The 21,463-nt window shown below is 42.9% G+C and overlaps 1 protein-coding gene across 1 annotated transcript; it reads left to right on the top strand.

Annotated features, from left to right (window-relative positions):
• The first annotated feature begins 2,976 nt into the window (after window positions 1-2,976).
• On the top strand, window positions 2,977-18,816 carry THBS1 (thrombospondin 1). The gene is made up of 22 exons (XM_059473724.1): window positions 2,977-3,091; window positions 3,254-3,348; window positions 4,062-4,639; window positions 5,125-5,200; window positions 5,448-5,644; window positions 5,817-5,942; window positions 7,484-7,577; window positions 7,922-8,095; window positions 8,467-8,643; window positions 8,945-9,118; window positions 9,294-9,421; window positions 9,538-9,690; window positions 10,180-10,398; window positions 10,878-10,985; window positions 11,370-11,529; window positions 11,921-12,039; window positions 13,711-13,945; window positions 14,325-14,552; window positions 14,756-15,027; window positions 15,486-15,583; window positions 15,694-15,833; window positions 16,467-18,816. Exons 2-22 carry the CDS (start codon window positions 3,279-3,281, stop codon window positions 16,472-16,474), a joined length of 3,534 nt encoding a protein of 1,177 aa, XP_059329707.1. The 5' UTR covers window positions 2,977-3,091; window positions 3,254-3,278; the 3' UTR covers window positions 16,475-18,816.
• Window positions 18,817-21,463: the final 2,647 nt, after the last annotated feature.

The following is a 21,463-nucleotide window of genomic DNA, read 5'->3' as shown; positions in this document are numbered from 1 at the left end:
CTTTCACAGACATAGCACAGATTTGCCAAACAGCAATGTCCTGAATTCCACCCCAAAGGGAAAGGGTTATGTCTTGCAGTAAATCTGCACTCCTCCCCTTGGTAGGCAACCATTAGCTTCTTTACTGTCAGGACAATAAACATCAACAGAGGGCAGCCCATAGAAAGTCATAAATGGTGAGATCCTTCTCATCTGACTTTAGCCACTGCCCTAGTTTCAGCCAGGACAGGGTTAATTTTTTACACTAGACAGAAGGCGGGGTGGCCAGGCCCTAATGTTATTCAATACTATCTCACATCAATTTCCAGGGATTGGATTCCCTTCAGAGGGAGAAATTATAGTGGGCAAAACACTCCAGTATTGCTTTACTGTCCCTCTGTCATGGGCAAGTACACCTCTCACTAGACCGAGTTGCTCAGATCCCCATCCAGCCTGGCTTTACAGAGATGGAATAAAGAATTTCATCCTAGTATTTCATCTAAATCTACTCTCTTTCAGTGTGAGGGACTACCCCTTTTCCCACCCCTACATGCCCAGCCCTTGTAAAAAGTTCCTCTCCAGCTCTCCTGTAGGCTCACTTCAGGTAGTGAAAGCCCACAATAAAGTCAATCCACAGCCTTCTATAGGCTGTACAATCCCAATTATTTAAGTCTTTCCTTGTGGGAGAGGTGTTCCATCCCTCTCATCATCTTGGTGGCCTCCTCTGGAGTCACTGCAGCAGCCCCTGTCCCTCCTGTGCTGGCACGCAGAGCTGGTGCAGCCCTGCAGTGGCTCTCAGCAGAGCAGAGCAGAGGGGCAGAATCCCCTCCCTGGCCCTGCTGCCCACGCTGCTCTGGCTGCAGCCCAGGACACGTTTGGCTCTCTGGGCTGGCAGTGCCCATGGCTGGGGCATGTGCAGCCTCTCAGCCAGCAGCACCCCCAAGTCCCTCTGGGCAGGGCTGCTCTCAATCTGCTCATCCCCAGCCTGTGCTGATATTGGGGATTGCCTGACCTGGGTGCAGCACCCTGCACTTGGCCTTGTTTAATCTCATGAGATTTCCACAAACTGGTTCATGAACTTGTCCCAGTCCATCTGGATGATATTCCATCCTTCAAGTGTGTCAGCTGCACCACTCAGCTTGATGTCATCTGCAAACTTGATGATCCCTTCACCTATGTAATTGAGAAAGACATTAAATAGAACTGGTCCCAGCACAGACCCCTGCTCATGTCCATCGGGATTCTGAGCCCTTAACCACCACCCACTGGATGTGACCATCCAACCAATTCCTTATTCAGCAAACAGTTAACAGATAAGCTGTTCTTTTTTGTACCATTATATGTCCAGAAGTGAAATACTCTGTGATATATGATACAGAATTCACTATGCTATTCAGCTTTATGCTGAGAATACTGATTGCAAGAAGGGGCAAAAACGATCTCAACTAGCATAAAATGTTAAACCTATCCAGGTTACAGTCCATGTATCTTGCATGCTCTCTCTCTTGCTGATCTTTTAGGATTTTTTTACTGACACAGCTCTCATCATCACCATCATTTCTCTTCTCTCTCAGTTCTTTATCTTGAGACAGTTGAGGTTTTTTTCTGTGAATCACTGTACAGTAAAGAGGTCTACTTCAGATGGTATACTCTAAGTTAAAAGGGCAAACAACAATTTTGGCTTTGCCCTAATATACACAATTCTCCAGCTACCTCATTCTTTGGGTCAAGAATTTCCCAGAGCGTTTCGTAGTGCAGTAATTCCTCCTCACACACTAGCCAGCACAATTGTCTGATGCATTTTACACTGTTCAGAGTCCAACTCAGTCACTGCTCACTCCAATTTTTCCTCACCACACACGCAATTGCCTGACTAGGTCCTTCTCGTTCACTGACACTCCACTTTCCACGGAAGCACATGCCAAGCATACAAAGGCCAGGGAATGCAGAGGAATTAACCATTTTTGGAATTTGATTACTTCAAAGCTGTTTCACACGCTCAAGTCGCTTTTAGTCATTCAGAATGTGACATGACATATGGAACCTACCTTTTAACCTTTAGATTTCCTGTTACCTGGAATTGATATTGCATGGGAAATTCCTAGCTGAAGAAGTGCTAGTCATTTTGTTCATTAAACAAAGCTGCTATGGGAGAGTCTCAGCTGCACTACAGTGATAGTCATTTCATTCCTAAGGCCACGTTGTTTGAGGGTCATCCCCACATACTTTTCCCCAGTGACAAGGAGTGGAAAGGAGACAGCAGGTCCCTGCTGCTCCAGCCTGCCGTCCTCTGTCCCCTCGGCCCTCACAGGGCCCGGCCCGGCTCTACCAAGGCTGGGCAGGAAGGGCTGACGAGAATTCGCGCTATTGCCCTTTTGTGAACCCAGTGTCCTGTGTGCTGTGTATTGGAACCAGTGGGCAGGCAGAGAAGGTCTCATTAAGTGAATTGCGTTAATTAAGTGGAGGATGCTTTCAGCAGTGCTCCGGACAGCCGGAGGCAGCGGCGTATGGGCGCACCTCTCCTCCAGGGCCCCGCCAGGTGCCTCCCCTGCGGCCGGGGCCGGAGAGCGGGGCCGGGTCGCCGAGCGGGCGGCGGGACAGGCGGGGGGGGTGCCAGGCAGGGTTCACGGCTGGCTGAGGGAACGAGGGCTCCCGGCGGCCTCGCCCGGCTCCCGCTGCCGGCGGGGAAGGCGATGGGAGCCGGGCGGCGCGTGGGGCCGCAGACAGCGCGGGAGGCCCCGAGGGAGCAGCGCCCCCTCGCGGCGCGGCCGGGCGGCGGCGGCTCCGCGTCCTCCCGCTCCCCCAGCCCGCGGGGCGCGCCCGCCCCCGCCCCCCGGCCCCTGCGGAAAGTTGTCCCTGGCCCCGGAGCCACCCGGCTCCCGCCTCCCGCTTCCTGCCCCGCCGCCGCCGATTGGCCCGCCGTGCGCCCAGGAATGCGAGCCATCCCTTTATAGCCGGGCGCGGCGGCCGGCGCCCGCAGAGTCCCGGCAGCGCCGCTACAGCTGCCCGCCGCTGCTCGCCCTCCCGCTCCGGGACAGTCGGGGCCGCCCGCGGATATTGGTCGCCGGTACCCAGAGGCCGGCGCCGACCGCCCGGATCGCTCTTCCCGCAGGTAAGTGCTGAAGCGTCTCCCGTCGCTCTCGCTGTCCCGTCCCAGGGCGGCCGGGGGCACCTGCCCCGTCCCCGCTGCGCAGCTCCCTGCCTGCGGGAGCCTCGCTGGCGCCGGCCGTGGGTGCGACGGCAGCGCGGTGACCTTCCTCGTGTGTGTCCCCAGGCTGGTTCAGAGACCGACCTTTGCCATGGGGCCAGCGAATGCTCTCTGCCTCCTTCTCCTCGTGCTCGGCGGCTCAGAGACCAAGCGCACTGCAGGTAAGGCAGCTCTGTGCTGGTACCGGGGGCAAAAATAAAAAACTTTGGTGCCTGTGTAGGCAGATGAAGTTGTGCTCGGTAGTAAAAAGCTCTCAGTGAACAAAAACGTTTTAATTTGAGCATCAGGTAGTTGGGAACAGGAAACTTCTCTCTGGTGTGGAATTTGTGTAGCCTTCAGAAATGGGAACGCAGTCTCCAGATCTCGAGCATGTAGCTTGTCTACCTCTGCATTGAGCAGAGGGAAGGAGGAACATGATCTAGGAGCTGCCTGAAGAAAGAATGGGGTACTATGCTGCCGTCTTGGTGACATAGAGAAGCTGCTACTGTGTTACTGTCACTCAGCTAGATTATCCAAACTCGCTTTGACATGTCCTAGCATAGGAATATTGCAGACTGGGCTTTGCTGTCTATTTCTGTGCTGCTAGAGTGTAATGAGGTGCCGGAATGGCTGCTACCTTTGTGTGTCAGTCAGCGGGTACCTGGCACTCCTGTGCCGCCGACTGGCTCCTGTACAAGAATGCACATGTAGTGCTGCACAGCAGCTCCTGGTGGGACTGCTGCACCATCAGAGCTACTGTCTGTGCTCTGATGTGAGGCACTGTGCCTTGCACGATGTGCACCAGGAGCCAAAATGTTAAGTAGTCCTGGGAGATTTACACCTACTCAGCCTCTTGTCCTTTTCTCATGGTGCTTATCCTGATCTCTCCCTGCAGAGTCCAGGAATGATGATAACAGCGTCTTCGATCTCTTTGAACTCATTGGCTTCATGAAGAAGGGAGCTGGGCGCCGGGCCCCCGGGGTGTACCTGGTGAAGGGACCAGAATCCTCCAGCCCTGCTTACCGCATTGAAGATGCCAGTCGCATCCCTGCTGTGTCTGACTCAAAGTTCCAAGATTTACTAGATGCCATCCATGCTGAGAAGGGCTTCATTCTCCTGGCCACTCTCCGGCAAGCCAAGAAGAGCAGGGGCACACTGCTCTCTGTGGAACAGAAAGATGGCTCTGGTCATGTCTTCAGTCTAGTATCAAATGGGAAGGCAGGCTCCCTGGACCTGAGCCTTTCTGCTGATGGCAAGCAGCAGTTAGTGTCAGTAGAGGATGTCTTGCTAGCTACAGGACATTGGAAGAATATCACCCTGTTTGTGCAGGAGGACCGAGCTCAGCTCTATGTGGGGTGTGAGAAAATGGAGAATGCTGAGCTGGACATCCCCATCCAGAACATCTTCACTAGGGACCTCGCCAACAGTGCCAGGCTCCGTATTGCCAAAGGGGGAGTCAATGACAACTTCCAGGTAAGGCTTTCACTTATGTTTTTGCCTAGAATTTTCAGTCATCTGTTTTGAAGGTGCATTACCTACTCAACGAGCCTAAACAGCAACAAAGAACTCTAAATCTGCTAAACTTTACTAATGGAGTTTGAAGGGTAAAGCATTAGAATTGCAGGGATGGAACTTTCTGCAGCAATAAGAAGGCACTGAAGCTTCCAGACAGGTAGTTGCAGCCTCATTGCTTAGCTTCTTCTATGAGATTCAGAAATCCATGGGTTTTTTCCTTCCTGCCTGGACAGTCGCCAAGTCCTTATGCTCAAGGATAAGACCGTTAGGAAGCAGGGCTGGTTCTCATTAAGGAGAATAGAGCAATATGTTTCACTTTTCCGTCTGTCTGTCATGAAATTACTCTGTAAGATCTTGCATGACCTTCAGTCTCTCCAAGTGCAAGTGGTACTTCTTTCCCTTGCAGTTGCTGCAAGTAGCTGTAATTCTTCCTCTGTCCACAGGGTCTGCTGCAGAATGTGCGGTTTGTGTTTGGAACAACTCTGGAAACTATCCTGCGGAACAAAGGCTGCTCCAGCTGTAAGTTTACAATCTTCTGAGTCCAATGACCTATTAAAAATAAGATTTCTCGTTACGTTAGAGAGACAAGTTGAAACAGAACTCAGAAGTATGCTGACATGCAAATCCACATTGCATAAGAAATAAGATTATATTTCTGCAGGCACCCTAATGAATCTGGTGGCAGCTGTTTAGCAGGTGCTAGCCTGGAATGATAAATGCATGTGGTATAAAATGCATTTACTTCATGCCTGGTTTTTTCTCTTAGCCACTAGTGCAATCATTACTTTGGACAACCCCATCAATGGTTCCAGCCCAGCTATCCGCACTAATTACATTGGCCATAAAACAAAGGACATCCAAGCAGTCTGTGGATTTTCCTGTGATGAACTAACGAATATGTTTGTGGAAATGCAAGGGCTACGGTCCATGGTTACAGCACTTCAAGACAGAGTCCGAAAAGTGGTAAGTGATGGTCAGCTTCATGGTACCTTTCATTAACTAGCACTTAGTGAATTAATTATAACCTGACTTTTGAGAGCCTATGTAAACAGCAAAATATTTACTTTGACATCTCTGAAAAGGCGTATTTCTGTATTAAATCCTAAATATCTTCTTTTTGCTTCTCACCCCCAAGACTGAAGAAAATGAAATCATTGCCAAAGTAGTGCAGATCACTCCTGGAGCATGCATTCATAATGGAGTCTTGCACAAAAATAAAGAGGAGTGGACTATTGACAGCTGCACTGAATGTACTTGCCAGGTAAGATTCCTCATGTTCAAAAATCACCTGAATATAAACTCATAAGATGGAATTAACAGATATTTCTAAACTGCATTGTTTGTTAGAAAGAGTGAATTGTACACAGAACTGAGCATACTAGGAAAGCCTTAGAATTACTCAGTTTATTTCATTCTGCTGGATCTCTGATATAAAGGCAGCTTCCATACCTGGTCTCAACAGCAGTATTCTAGAAAATTATATGAAACTCTGAAATTATATGTATCACTCTGATACAGCCATTAACGGTTTTAGTTCCTTAATTTGGGTAATGCCTGTATTCTTTACATAAGTCCATCAGTAAACTAAAAGTCATTATCAACACAACAAATGTATGGTACTATCAGCTTTTCTAGATCTACGTTCTGTCCTCACTGAACCTCCTGCTGACTTAGTAGAAAAAGACATTCTAGTACTCAGTGAAGGCACTTAAACTTGTGCTTTTATTTATCTAGAAAATGCTTCTAGGTGTGTCCTATTAGCTTTTGCAGATTATAGGGAACAGCAATACCTTTTGTATTTCAGTTTATCTGTTTAAATCCCTGGATCACCTGGAAAGATACTTAACTTTTTTGTTTCACTTCTGCTGAATGTTGTAAACATTCACCAAATGTACAGTTTCAGGATTTCTTTAAATTATTTGCCTGTTCCATTTAAGTATACCTTAGCAAAAGCGTTTTAGGATACCAGTCTACCAAACAGTGGGTTAATAAGTGTGCCACTCTTTAGAAACTAAAAGTCAAGTATTTGTAGATGTGCAATACAAGGCAACTCAAATTCTGTGTCTGCTTCTTGAGCTCACTGTGTCCTTTGTCTTGTAGTCAGGAAATGGTACTGTGACTTTTGCATTTGCCTTGTTCCTACCAACCTGTTTACTCAATGCCAGCTGCAGTTGCCTTAATCTAGTAATTTGCTTGGGGAAATTAAAATAGTAATCATGAGAGCATTCTTCTGACCAAGCTGCTACCTTTAAGAGGCAAAACTACAGAGTGCCCTGTAGCTCCTATTGAGATTGGGGGTGGGTGTTCTTACCCTGCCTGTTTGGCTTACAGATCAAAAACCTCATAATTATAAGTTATAGATTGCACAGCACTTGAGCAGAGTCCACTAAACTCATTTTATCTTTATCATATAATCAGCTTAAATCCATATTAACTGAAAAGAATGTTGGCTTCTCATTCTTTTTTCATTTCTTTGAAATCTGACCTTTTACTTTGGGTATAACATAGTAGTCATTTACTTGAGCCAGCATCTGCTAGCTACTACTGATAAACTGCTACAGAACCAAAATATTTCTGCTTTTGACTAAAAAATAATGGGTGAGAATGGAAACAAGATGAAGTTTGACTGAAAATACCTGGGACTACCCCTTGGGTTGTATTTTAGCTCTAAATACAAGGGTTTCTGCTTTAGGTATGCTACTGAGTCTTAAAGTTCTGCAGAAAAGGTCCCTATTATTTACTCAGACTCCAGACATTGTTTAAATTCTGCTTGGTAACTGTAAACCTCACAATTCATTATAGAACTCTGCCACTATATGCCGGAAAGTGTCCTGTCCTCTCATGCCTTGTTCCAATGCCACCGTGCCTGATGGGGAGTGCTGCCCTCGGTGCTGGCGTAAGTGCTTACTACTTTCAGAGTCCTGTAGCAGTTGTTCACCTCTAACTAGACCCATGCTGCTCTGCAGTATACCAGAACTGGATATCCAAGGGGAACCTTGTGCTTCTGAAGTAGGTTAATCTGATGTGTCTTTGAGGCTGATCACTTTCATCATACATGTTCAAATGTTTCCTACAATATGCAACATACTGAAATGTTTGAGTTCATGTCCTTACACAAAGAAGGAAGATGAATGTGGCTTCTGAGGACAGTGGTGTCCTTTTTTGCAGAGAGAGGGGTGGGAGAAAAAGTATGGAAAGGCATCTACCTGGAGTCTTACTCAGAGCTGTAACTCTCTGCAGCTAGCGACTACGCAGACGATGGATGGTCTCCTTGGTCTGAATGGACCTCGTGTTCTGTGACCTGTGGTAATGGGATTCAGCAGAGAGGCCGATCCTGTGACAGTCTCAACAACCGCTGTGAAGGCTCCTCTGTGCAGACTAGGACTTGCCACCTTCAGGAGTGTGATAAGAGATGTAAGTACTTAATCTACTCATGCTGGTAGTAAAACAGAAGCTGCTTTTATTGGCAGAATGTTAAAAGCAAGGATTACCATTTAGCTCTGCCACTGGCATGGATCCTTGGCTTCTAGCTTTAAGGACTTGTTAATACAAGGTGGAGGGGAGCAGATAGTTAATGCAGTAAACAGGCATGTTTGGGCACTGCTCCTGGGATGAAACATGATGCCAGTTTAGGTATGAAATTTCCCTAGTTGCAAAACTTGATCTGTGACAGTCAGCAGGCTATCCATTACACATGGAGTCTTTAGTCCTGGTACTGGCTATGTTCTAGGTGCTATACAGCTGAAGTCTTCAGAAATTATGAGTAACAGAAATCTCTCTTGTAGTTAAACAGGATGGTGGCTGGAGTCACTGGTCGCCATGGTCATCATGTTCTGTCACTTGTGGCACGGGCATCATTACTAGAATTCGTCTTTGCAACTCTCCAGTACCACAGCTGAATGGCAAACCGTGTGAGGGTGAAGCAAGAGAAAACAAAGCCTGCCAGAAAGATCCTTGCCCAAGTAAGTGTGTCCTAGTGGTAACTAGTAATTGGTAGCTTAGTGAACATCCTGAGTAGTTACTAAGTAAGCTTGTTCTAATATTCTTCTCACTTTAAAATTAGAGGTGTGCTATATGAAACCTCACAGGTTAGTTTCAGATGAAACTATTTTTATGCCTCTTCCATGGAGTCCATTCTGTCATTTGTGTCAGAACAATGTCTGACCTGCTCTCCCTATAAAAGTAAAGTCCTCAGTCAGGTAGAAACTCATTGTAGCAATGAATTTAGAGCAATACATGTTTTCTATCTTCTTCTCCCTTTAGTTAATGGCAACTGGGGACCATGGTCTCCATGGGATGCTTGCACAGTGACATGTGGAGGAGGACTTCAGAAGCGAAGCCGTCTCTGCAATAATCCCGAGCCTCAGTATGGTGGGAAGACTTGTGTAGGTGAAGCTAGAGGGACTCAGGTCTGCAACAAACAGGACTGTCCAATTGGTGAGCATCCATTTGCCCATAAACATCTGAACATTGTTGATAATCTTGAAAATACCACTGTAAGGTCTGCAAACCTCAAGTGCTAGAGTTTTAGAACAGTATATCAGCTAAATACAGTTCTGTAGCAGCATGGTAAAGTGTCCTTTATCATAACATCTCCTTGCTTGTTTCACAGATGGGTGTCTGTCTAATCCCTGCTTTGCGGGGGCTACGTGCACCAGTGCCCCTGATGGTTCCTGGAAGTGTGGTGCCTGTCCTGCTGGCTACCATGGTGATGGCATTCACTGCCAAGACATTGATGAGGTAAGAAGACTGTAGTTTTCTCCTTGAAAGGGAACGAAAGAAAATGGAAAGGGAGGACAGAATCACTGTTTCATAATGCTAACTGTTGTTCTTCTTTATCTCAAACTCAATTTCAGTGCAAAGAGGTTCCTGATGCCTGCTTTGTGTTCAATGGAGTGCACAGGTGTGAGAATACTGAGCCTGGGTACAACTGTCTGCCTTGCCCACCACGTTTCACGGGAACACAGCCATTTGGTCGCAGTGTTGAGGATGCCATGAGTAACAAACAGGTATTGTCAATTTGAGACTTGTTCTGGGTTATGAAATCTCACAAAGTTTCTAAAAAACAGAAAACACCTATATGTTCTAGGCAAAAAAGACTTGGAGCATTTAATAAAACACCATCTTCTGTGGTTCAGAACAGAAGAAGCATTGATCAATTTATTTTGAAGATCAAAATTAGTTTTAAATATCATTATCCTCCTCAGCCATGCAGGGTTCAGAGGTTACACATAATTTTAAGAGTAACTCAGGAGTATTCACTAATGATACAAAAGTATGTGCCTCATATCTTAGTGCTTGGCTCCATTTGATAATACATAAGGTTTGAACAAGAAAAATAATTAGTACTAAGACTGGTACTGGAGTTGAGGACTGGAAGAAAGCCATGTATGAGGCTTTTTTTTGCCTGATTGATTAGGATGTATTTGAATCTTTGGGGGAAAAGTGAGGGATAAAACAATGTTTTCAGTCAGTTTAAGTTCTGTGTGGTCTTCTAGGTCTGCAAGCCACGTAATCCATGCACAGATGGAACACATGACTGCAACAAGAATGCCAAATGCAATTACCTTGGCCACTTTAGTGACCCCATGTATCGCTGTGAATGTAAACCAGGCTATGCTGGCAATGGCATCATTTGTGGAGAAGATACAGATTTGGATGGATGGCCAAATGAGAACCTGGTTTGTGTTGCCAATGCTACTTATCACTGTAAAAAGGTAAGTTTATCCTCTTTTACCATCTGCCATTCTAACAGCCTAAGCTGTTAAACTATTCTCTCTGCTGATAACCTAGGGATAGAGGAGGTGTAGGGATGCCATTGTCAAGGCATTGCTGGGAGATTCTTGCTGTTAGTGTATTGCTTTATATATTCTTGTGATATGGGAAAAAAATGAAGCCTTATTGTTGTAAATGTTCTAGGAAGATTCTAATTTAGGCCATACCTATATCACCTTTGTTCTGATAGCAATCTCCAAGGGAAGAGCAGCAGGGTAAGATTGTCAAAAACAGCCCAATCTTTATTTTTAAAATTACTTATCACTGTAATGACTAGCTTAAATTAAGAAAATTACAGTAAGGTTACTCCTACCTGACTGAGGTGTTACAATTTTGCCTAATTATTAGATTTTACCTGCTCAAATCCATATTGTAATAATACCAGGAGTGAACATCTCTCTGTGTACTTCTTTCTTTGTAGGATAACTGCCCTAATCTGCCTAACTCAGGGCAGGAAGACTATGATAAGGATGGGATTGGTGATGCCTGTGACAGTGATGATGATGATGATGGCATTCCTGATGACCGGGTAAGAAACAGAAAAGAACAGCCTTTGAGAATGTGGTTTTCCCACTCCCCTTCCCAAAGCTGGGGTCTAGCTTCTAACCTTAATCTTAAGAGAGGACCATAGGAAATTGCTGGCACTGACAGCTATCCTAGAAACCTTAGATGTGCATAACTGTGCAGACAAACTTTCTGCAGCTGTTTGAGCTTTGGAAGTGAATTTTCATTTTTCAATCAGCCATTCATACACTCGTGCCAGCAACAGGGTGTTTTGAGATAGCAGCATCTGAGTTTTAACTGTTTCCCCACCTTTTATTTCTTCTTTCATATAGCAGTACAAGCATAAGCAGAATCTGGTTAAAGTTTTAATTTGATTAATTTTAAAACTTGGCTTTTCTCATTTTTGCAGGACAACTGTCCATTCATCTATAACCCACAGCAGTATGACTATGACAGGGATGATGTTGGTGACCGCTGTGACAACTGTCCCTACAATCACAACCCTGACCAAACTGACACTGACAACAATGGAGAAGGAGATGCATGTGCCATAGATATTGATGGAGATGGTAGGTGGCCTCTGATCACTCCTTTAGATGGTTTTCTAATCAGCCATAAATCAAATGAACACAATATAATCCTGATTTCCTACCAAATTTCATCCCTGGACGCACTAAAGTTCCCTTGTGGTGGTTTCAGGACATGAAGGCTACTGAAGGAACAGTTAGGGCTAATGGAAATTCACTTTGGAATATATAGATTTTGGCACAGTTCAATTCTAGCCATACTCTCACAAGGCAATAGGAGCAGAAGTCTGTGACAGAGCTAGTGATGAGTCATGTTTCAAAGCTTTCAAATGCTGCTCAAAATGCTTGAAAAATGTATCAAGAAATGTGTGGTGGCTTTATACAGTCCTTTGCAGCATTTAGATGTCTGATTTTCATTCATGAACTTTTTCAGGGGTGCTTAATGAAAGGGACAACTGCCAGTATGTCTACAATGTAGACCAGAGGGATACAGACTTGGATGGTGTTGGAGATCAGTGTGATAACTGTCCACTGGAACACAACCCTGACCAGGTAAGGGATTTGAATTATAAGTAGAGGACTAGTGTGCTAGAAAATACAGCATGTTGTGTGTTGTAGAAAACATTTGAACAGGTTACACCTGAAATTTGACGTGTCACAAATCAATTCTTACTGCTTTCCAATTTGGTGTCTTTATCAAATAACATGCCCTCAGAGTCTGAACAGCTGCTAGGTATTTTCTGAAAAGTATCTGTAGTGAAGATCTGTGAGACTGGTGCATGTGCTTGTCACCTAAACATTTCTTAGGTATGTCAGTTCTGGTGATCCTCACAGTGAGAATATGAAATACTTTGGGAGCATTGTGTAAAATGTGTGTAGTGGAACTACTCTCTTCATAGCCTGTAGTGCTGTGTTCACTTAGACACAAAGCTGCTCTTTAAACTTTGTCCCTAAACTTGAAGCCAACTACATTTCAGAAGATAACTTTTCTAGCAGTAAGTAGAAGGCAGCACAAGTTGCTTTTCTCTAAGAAAAAGGCGTATTCTGACACTTGTGAAATTCACCTTCATAAAAATCCAGGGGGATCCAGACTCTCAGACAACTTACTGATTCAAAAACTGAAGGCAGAAGTAGATTAAGCCTGTGGCATCCTGTCAGTTAAAAGACTAAGTTTAATAGCTTCAGGGACACAACTGGAATGTTTGAAGGGTTAGAAAAGCAGTTGCAAATCAGTGGAATGTAGTGTAGTGTGGCCATGTAGCCCAAAAGCAGTGTTACTTGAAGGATTTAAACAGATAATATAAAATGTCTTAGTCATTGTCTCTTGCTTTACTATTTCCCCACTTGAGGGAGGGAATTGCTTGAAGATCCTTTGAAGCAGCTGCTTTCAGGAGGATCCTTTCTCTTGTGACTTTGAAATTTTTAGACTCTAATAGCTTTCCAAACACTATTCTAATCAAGTTCTAGAAGTGGAGATATTGGATTTCCAGTGCCAGAATTAGTAACTAATCCAACAGTCTATGGTATGCCTTCTGTCTACACCAGGGTCACCCACCTGTGCTCACAAGACTACTAGGCTAAATGTGAGGCAACCTCAGGGATGACGGGATTGTTTTTCTTAGTTCAGGAGCTGATCATGCAAATGACTGGCTAAAACATGTGATCAGCAATCACACTAGTTAGTTAATGCAATCTGTCACCATCATAGGAACAATTGTCTTGACTGATGAATCAGGGGGCATGAAGAGCATTTATGATAGAGAAAATTGAGCTGTGGTTTAGAGGATGTAACACTAAGCATTGGTAGACTGTTTTAATGTTACAGTCTCTACTGACTAAGTACAGAGTAGTGCAACCCTGGATTGGCCTTTGAAACCACATTGCTGCCAGGGAAGGTAGGAGATAAAGCACCCTGCATCCAGTATGGTAGACTAGTGACAGAGGAGACATGTGGCAAAGGCACAAGATAGCTGATGATCACACTGCTTTCTGATGCTGTGAATTCAAATTGAAACCAGAACAAGACTAAAGTAGCACAAAACCAGTTAGCACAGGCAGTTTTAAGTGTGTATTAATCCATCCACTATATCCATCTTAGCTCTTGATAAAGCAAGCAGAAATCCTGATTAATTCCATGTATTAAAACTCCTATTTTAGAGACCCCTATCTCAGCCTTCTTTAAGTGGCCTTTTAAAATGTTTTGGTTTTTCTCTCCTCTGATAGGAAGACACTGATTCTGACCGCATAGGTGATCAGTGTGACAACAACCAGGACATAGATGAAGATGGTCATCAAAATAACCTTGATAACTGCCCCTATGTGCCCAATGCCAATCAAGCTGACCACGACAAGGATGGAAAAGGTGATGCCTGTGACCATGATGATGACAATGATGGTATCCCTGATGACAAAGACAACTGCAGACTGGTTGCCAACCCAGATCAAGCTGATTCTGATGGTAAGAGCCAGTATCATAATGACATTTTAAGAGTTTTTTTCAATAGTTTGATGGTATTTTTTTCACACTGTTTAATGTTGGACAAAACTAAGTAACAAAAAACCAGAATGTCTGTACCAGAAAAAAACCCCAGAATATTGTTATAGTGCTTCTCAGGAGTAAAGATCAATGTAAAAGTGACCACTATCCAACTTACTCCTAAGTCACTATCAGGCTGGAGTGAAAAGGCATTTATACAGTCACTGCTGTGGCTTCTGTCCTGTGTCTGCCAAGTACCTGGGCAGTCAGAGATCTGCAAGTCAGACTTCAACTCCAAGCTATATGACTCAGAAACAAACACTGGTGGTAATAAAACAGTAAAATTACTTTTATCCTACAGGTGATGGACGTGGAGATGCTTGCAAAGATGACTTTGACCAGGACAGTGTGCCAGACATTGATGATATCTGCCCTGAAAATGTGGAAATTAGCGAGACCGATTTCCGAAAATTTCAGATGATTCCCCTGGATCCCAAAGGAACATCCCAAAATGATCCAAACTGGGTTGTTCGTCACCAGGGTAAAGAACTGGTTCAGACAGTCAACTGTGACCCTGGCCTTGCAGTCGGTAAGGGGAAAAAGTTAACAGGCACTGTTGTTTGGGATGGTTTGATTTTTTTGTTTGTTTGTTTGTTAGTGAGGGTGAGGAGTGGTTTTGTTGTTTTTTAGTCAGGGTGGGGGAGAGGAGGAGGACCTAAGTAACTATTAAGGAGTTATTTAAGAATTCTAAAAAAGTAGCTCCTAAAACTTTATTCTTTGATGTCCCCATAGGTTTTGATGAATTCAATGCTGTGGACTTCAGTGGTACCTTCTTTATCAATACAGAAAGGGATGATGATTATGCTGGCTTTGTATTTGGCTACCAATCTAGCAGTCGTTTCTATGTTGTCATGTGGAAGCAGATCACCCAGTCTTACTGGGACTCCACCCCAACCAAAGCTCAAGGCTATTCAGGTCTCTCCATCAAAGTTGTGAATTCCACCACTGGTCCAGGAGAACACCTTCGTAATGCTCTGTGGCACACAGGAAACACTCCTGGCCAGGTAAGAGTGGCACTTACTACATGCTGAAATACTCTTAACTTGATAACATGAGCACTTCAGTGTAATAACATACTCTTCTGCATAAGGCAGGCTGTTCTTCCAGAAAATTAGACACTTAGAGGAGGCCTGCACATGCTGATCGTGTAGACTTCTTGCCAAATATCAATAACTTCATAATTTTTCCTAATCAAGTAAAATATTATATACAATTAACACGATTGCTTGCTACAGACAGGCTTCCCAGGAGCAGTGAATCAATTGTTAGTGGAATAGTCGTAGCTTTCCATTTACATATTTTAAAAGTAAATTTAAATGCAGTTGATTTCTATTATTTCTATCTCTAGGCTACTACAGAGCCTAATGACTTATTTGCAGCCTTTAATAATAAGACACCTTCATGTCAAAATAATTGCTTTGTTATCTCTGGCCTTTGGTTGATAAAAAACATTCTTTCACAGGTGAGAACTTTGTGGCATGATCCTCGTCACATAGGCTGGAAAGACTTCACTGCATACAGATGGCGACTTAGCCATAGACCAAAGACCGGCTACATCAGGTGAGTATCATCCTTTTATCTGAATTAAATATCACAGGAAAAGTGGATGCCTGTGAAAATAAGCCTCACAGGACCTTGTCAAAGATGGCTGAGCTGTTGTCTCTTTGTAGGGTTGTAATGTATGAAGGGAAGAAAATCATGGCAGACTCAGGACCAATCTACGATAAAACCTATGCTGGTGGTCGGCTAGGATTATTTGTCTTCTCTCAAGAAATGGTGTTCTTCTCAGACCTTAAATATGAATGCAGAGGTAAGGATGACATTGCATTTAAGAGATCCTATATAAATGAATTGGTTCAAGAACATAAGACATAAGAGCCAAGAGGGAAAGTTGAACTGTGATCTTTTGTGGTTCTGGTTCAAATGAGTTCTGCAGGCAGGAATAGGGCACCTTGATAAACTCTTCACAGTTAAAATTTTAAATATATAAAATCTAAGTATATTTCTTTGTGTTATTTCAAAGTATCAGAAATTCATGTTGAGTTCCAGAAATTAAATACATTTTGACTCTTCTTTGAAGTGCTGATTTGAATGAATGAGCACATCTGACAAAATCTAAGGTAGAAGTGCAATATATTGACTTAAGCAAGTAAAAAGCTGATTTTCTTAAAAGCAAGCAAAGTAGAAGGTTGTCCATATATTGCAGTCTTGAAGTTTAGTGGAGGTAAGTGTATACAACTACTATCAGCTGTCTTAGTCTTCTGAAATAGTCACTTTATTATGTAATAGTTACATAGATTAGATTATGAAGTCTAACTCAAGGAAGTACCTAATTGAAAGTACTTTCAGTTTTCTCTACAAATCTCTCTGGGCATTAATGACTAGGATATAATCATGCATAATACACAGAAATATTTAAACATAGATTTTCCTTTTTTCACAGATTCGTAATCACAAGATTGTTGGATTCAGAGACTATTTAAAAATGCTGGTAATTGCACCTTTTGAAACGTTTAGCCTTACAAATCCTGGGACCATTATATTATTCCTTCCTTTCTTCTTTCTGCATAAATGTGGACTCGAAACACATGACCTGCCTCAAGAGAATGCTTTTGAGAGAATGAAAGTGAGAACATACTTGGTATCTGACCTCTGCTGAAGTGGAAGGAAACAAACGTGTCTTGCAAATCAGAATTGTCGTCACTGAACAAGCACACTTCTTTCAGTAGGAAAGACATTTGTTTGCTGTTTATCACAGTGCAGTGTCACTGCCTCTCTAACTGGAGGTCCCATGGAGTAGCATTTTGTAAAAGAACATCTTTGGATGTGCTGTGGACTACTTAAACTGAAGACCTTTCATTGTGTGGGGAAGAGGGAGTTTGGGTGGGAGGGGGAACTCTAGGTCTTTCTTTATGGGGTAGAGAATTTTTTAAGGAGGGCTGTGCTACTTTGGTTTACATCCATTTAACTTGGAGAAATTGTTTTCTATGTCATACCTTTCAGATAAAACATAGCCTTGCGCTGGTTTTGGTGAGCTAGATCAGCTCCTGAACTACACAGGACAAAACAGATATCCTAAAACTGATTTTTATTATGGCAGGAGGGAAAGAGGATAAAAAACTGGTACACTGGATCACACCAGCTTTGGGGGAACTGGGATTTATGATTAGATTCTGTTTTTGCCTGATCTAGATGCTGGCCTTGCTTATCTTCAAATGTGTTCTTTCAGATATGGTGCCAGAAAGCACCACCATCTCAGCTAGCACTGTGCTGTCCTTCAGGAAACCAGCACATGCTTCACTTTTTATGGTTAAAGAGGCACAAAAATAATGTAATGAAAACATTCCTTTTCTACATGCCATAGATGTTTTAAACCCCTCGCTTCTTTAGAGGGGAGGAAAAGGGGCCTGTAGATAAAATTGTAAAATATTTATTTTTGCCTATTCTTGATGTTATAATGACTGAGGGATTATTGATAATAACAACAAGAAATGCGTCAAGACTATCCACCTAATCATTGTTACAAGTCTTCATGACTGTAAGATTGTAAATACAGATTATTTATTGTCTCTGTTCTATACTGAAACTAGAGAGGGTTTAGTTGAGAAAAAAAAGTCTTGTCTGGAGCAGATAGTGGTGATGTATTTGTTACAAAGAGCAATTTTCCCATAAAGTCTTTGAGACACAAGGAAGAGTAAGGGTGTGGGCAATGGGATGTTTGTTTTTCTCAGTCGGAGCTCAATGTTGGCTTTTCCTTTCTTTGTGCAAGGCAGTTGGTAACCTGTCAGACAACTGTTCTGCAGTGCTAAAATTCAAATCCTTTTAGATATAGACAGCAGTTTCTGTCCCATCTATAGCACTAGGGATGAGGGAATGCCATTCACCCTCCTAATGTTCTCTAGTGCTGGGAAATGTCTGTGATGCTTTACCTCTGCTCAGTGGGCCTAACCCAGAGGCAGGAGAGCTGCCCTGAGGGGGCTGCAGCAGGAGGCGTGAGGACAGCCCTCACTAACCCTGTAACAGCCTCTTTGGGCCTCTGCATGCTCAGTTTGGAACTAGTGACATGCGGCTACAAAAGAAGGAATTCATCACAGACTAGACAATTTCAGGAGCTTCTTGCAAAAGAGGGAGAGGCCTTGATGTACATTAAAAGACTGTTTTCCCCAACAGAAGGGGCAGCATCCTTATACCTATAATATTTCCTTGTCTTTTGAAAAAACAAAAAGAAATGAACATGGTGAAAGTTTTACGTACAAATATTACCTCATTGTTGTGTGACTGAGAAAAACCTTTGGAGCAAGCAGAGTTCAAATGTCTAACAAACTTTAAAGCTACTGTAGTACTAAAAAGTTAATGCTGTACATAGTAAAAATTTCTTTGCAGAAAATGTATTCCCAGAAAGGAAATGGCATTGGAAAAAAAAAGTCAAATACAATTTCTGATGTTGTATTATATTTTTTCCTGTCATCTTGTATACCATTGCTTGTATTTTTATAAATTATTTTTCTCATTGCCCTTGTAATAGTTAATCACATAATTGTGTAGATAGGCTATTTAAATAATTTATCATGAAATGCTACCTGTAGAGTTAGTATTTCTATTTTTATAAAAAGTTTGCACACTGAAGATTTTTTTGCTTCCCTCCTCCCAGTGTTTTTGCTAGCATAATTTTCTAAGAACATGCTTTTTTTGTAAACATTTTTAACCATTTTTCCATTCTAAAGTTGTGTAAGTTGTACAATAAAGCTTCTTACATACAAAGAACAATAAACCACCAAGGACATTTATATTTATACCTTTGTGCTCTGGTTTCATTAATGTTTTGTAATGCATCTCTGGATCACTGATGTATTATTTGTGTCAAATTTGGCTTCCATGCAAGATTTTCTCTGCACTCTACATTACAGCTATGCTGAGGGCGTGCACCTGAGCTGTTACCCTGTGTGTAACCTCTGGCCCACCTGCAGGCAGTGCTCCAGTCACACAAGGGCATCTGGCACCTTGGATTCTGAAGGCTTCACTTTAAGACTTCCAAGCCATGCTGCCCTTGAGGCAGGCAGGAGGCAGAACAGTCTTTGAGTGACTGCACTCATGCCCAGCCAGGCCTGCCCCCTTCCACATGAAAAGAGGCAGCATTTTGGCTATTTGCAGGGGCTGGTGCAGCCAACTCACAACTGAAACTGCTAGTGTGACCAAAGAGCTGATGCCAGGGCACCCAATCAGCTTCTAGGACATGCTGCTAAAACTAAGAATGGTCAAGATTGGCTCCTCGATCTCTGCTTGCCGCAGCAGCTTGTTTTGTGCACCCCTTAGCAAAGGCAGGTGCTGTAACAGGAGTACCCACATGAGAAGTGTAGTAAGGGCATCCTGCAGGTGTAGAAAATTAATCTTTACATTTTCTTATCCTGAGGATGAAGACTCCTGTTCTATGTCACTACTCTTTTGAGGGCAGTCCTGTATATTTGAATTTTTTCCCACTGAAAATGAGGAGAACAAAGAACTCCTGGCCTCTTAGGAAGGGCCAGGAATTTCTGTTCTCATCAGTTACAGGACTGTCTGCTTGACTTCCCTGGAATGAGATGGGGTAGTGGGAGTGCACTGTCATTGTAACCCATCTGTTTACCTGGACTACCATTTGTCCTGCAGGTTTGGTCTCTTAACTCTTCTGGCCTCCAAAAAAACCTAAGACGTTTCCAACCTGGAGAAATCCCTTCATTTACTTGCAGGAAGAAGGAGATACCTTAAAACCAACAGTTTTCTGAGCATGTATCTCTGTCTGGACACATCTATATATGAATATATGTAGGTCTAACCAAAAGTTTGTAACAGAGAACTGCTGCTGCTTTGAGGAAGGCAGCCTTGGCAGCCCATTCCAATGATCTTGTCTGAGCCATGCCAAACTTTCATGCTAATTTAATGCATGTATTTTTTGATAGCTTTTCTTGTTATTAGAATAAAAAAGGCAAGCCATATGCTTTGTGTTAACCCATAGCCTAAGTCCACCCACTTGTTGCTTGGTGGGTGTGAATACAGTAGGACACAAAAAAAGCTATAGTTGAGATAAGTTAGGCCTTTACTTGCCCAAAGAAACTACTATACAAGAACTAAACACAAGAACATGGCAGGTGGCCACATTTCACAGGGCAGAGAACCCTGTGGGAAATTTGCTGTCCCCAACCTCCCATCAGTGGAACTTGTAAGTGTACCAACCAATGCATGCCACTTCTAGAATTACTTGGTGTTGGCCAACTATTTCTGCATAAGTAATCTTTTAATTTCTTGCTATTGTAGAGAACATAATGTTCTCCTTCCACAACATGGTCTTCTCAGAGCCCATGCAAATTCAGTTTTAAAGTGGTCATTTCCATTGAACATATAATCAACAGGAGTAGTAGTTTAACCAGCAGGTATTCATAAGCTATGGAGATAAAGACTGAGATAAGTGTAGAAAGATCTGCATCTTAATGACAATAGTGCATTTTTTACTGATATTGGTATGTTTTTTGCAGGGAAGTCCACAGTAAGCAGTAGATTTTCAACATAAATTCATTTTGGAAAGGACTGTTGAGATTGCAGAAGTAAGCATCTTAAAGTATCCACAAAGGAAGTTCTCGTTCTTATTTCTCACCTTTTCCGAAGAGAAAAAACTGGTGCACAAAGTTGTATGAATATTTAAGCAGAGTTACGACAAGAGGGTGAGAACTCATTTTAAAAAGTGCTTGGCAAGCAGAAGTCTTAAAGAAAAATCTTCCACAGGACATCCATAAAATTAGACAAGTATCATAGAGAAACTTGAATTTTCAAATGTAAACAAATCCCAGGAAGCCCAGACATCATTTGTCTTTTATTTCTCACCTGCTTTCAAAGTGAAGAACTGCTACCCTAGACAAAACATACAAGGCTAAACTGAGAGCTGCAGAGACTCTGTGTCCTTGTCCCTTGATGGCTCTGCTCACAAAATGTGTATGGAGAGACCATTTTATTGTTATTGTAAAATTAGGGTAGAATGCCTCTGGCAGTGCCCTTCCCACCAAAACTATGCATACCAAATACACAAAGCAAACAATAAAAAACAATGGCACAGATCAGTATTTCCAAAAGAAAACAGCAGATTTTTAGGGGAAAAATGTTCTGAACACAGAATACCTGTCTGCAAAGCACTTTAACACTCTGCAAGTTACTGCACACTCCAGAATATTCCAGTTTACTGGGGTTTTTTAAGCATAAGAGGTATTGCAGATTCAATTGCAAGCAGTGAACTATTTCACATAGACATAGGGAGCCTTTTATTCCAACTACTGCATCTGGATTCTAGCCAATCCCTCAATGAAACGTATAATTGGATAAATGTAGGTTATGGCATTAGTAGTATTCAGCTGCCTCTATTCTATTTGAAAAGGAAACAGTTTTTCTGACCTTTAAATCTCACTACAAATAAAG

Source organism: Ammospiza nelsoni, chromosome 6, assembly GCF_027579445.1.
Source record: "Ammospiza nelsoni isolate bAmmNel1 chromosome 6, bAmmNel1.pri, whole genome shotgun sequence".
NCBI classification, from domain to species: Eukaryota; Metazoa; Chordata; class Aves; order Passeriformes; family Passerellidae; genus Ammospiza; species Ammospiza nelsoni.
The sequence above is the reverse complement of the archived record's forward strand: the minus strand, read 5'-3'. Positions and strand labels throughout refer to the sequence as shown.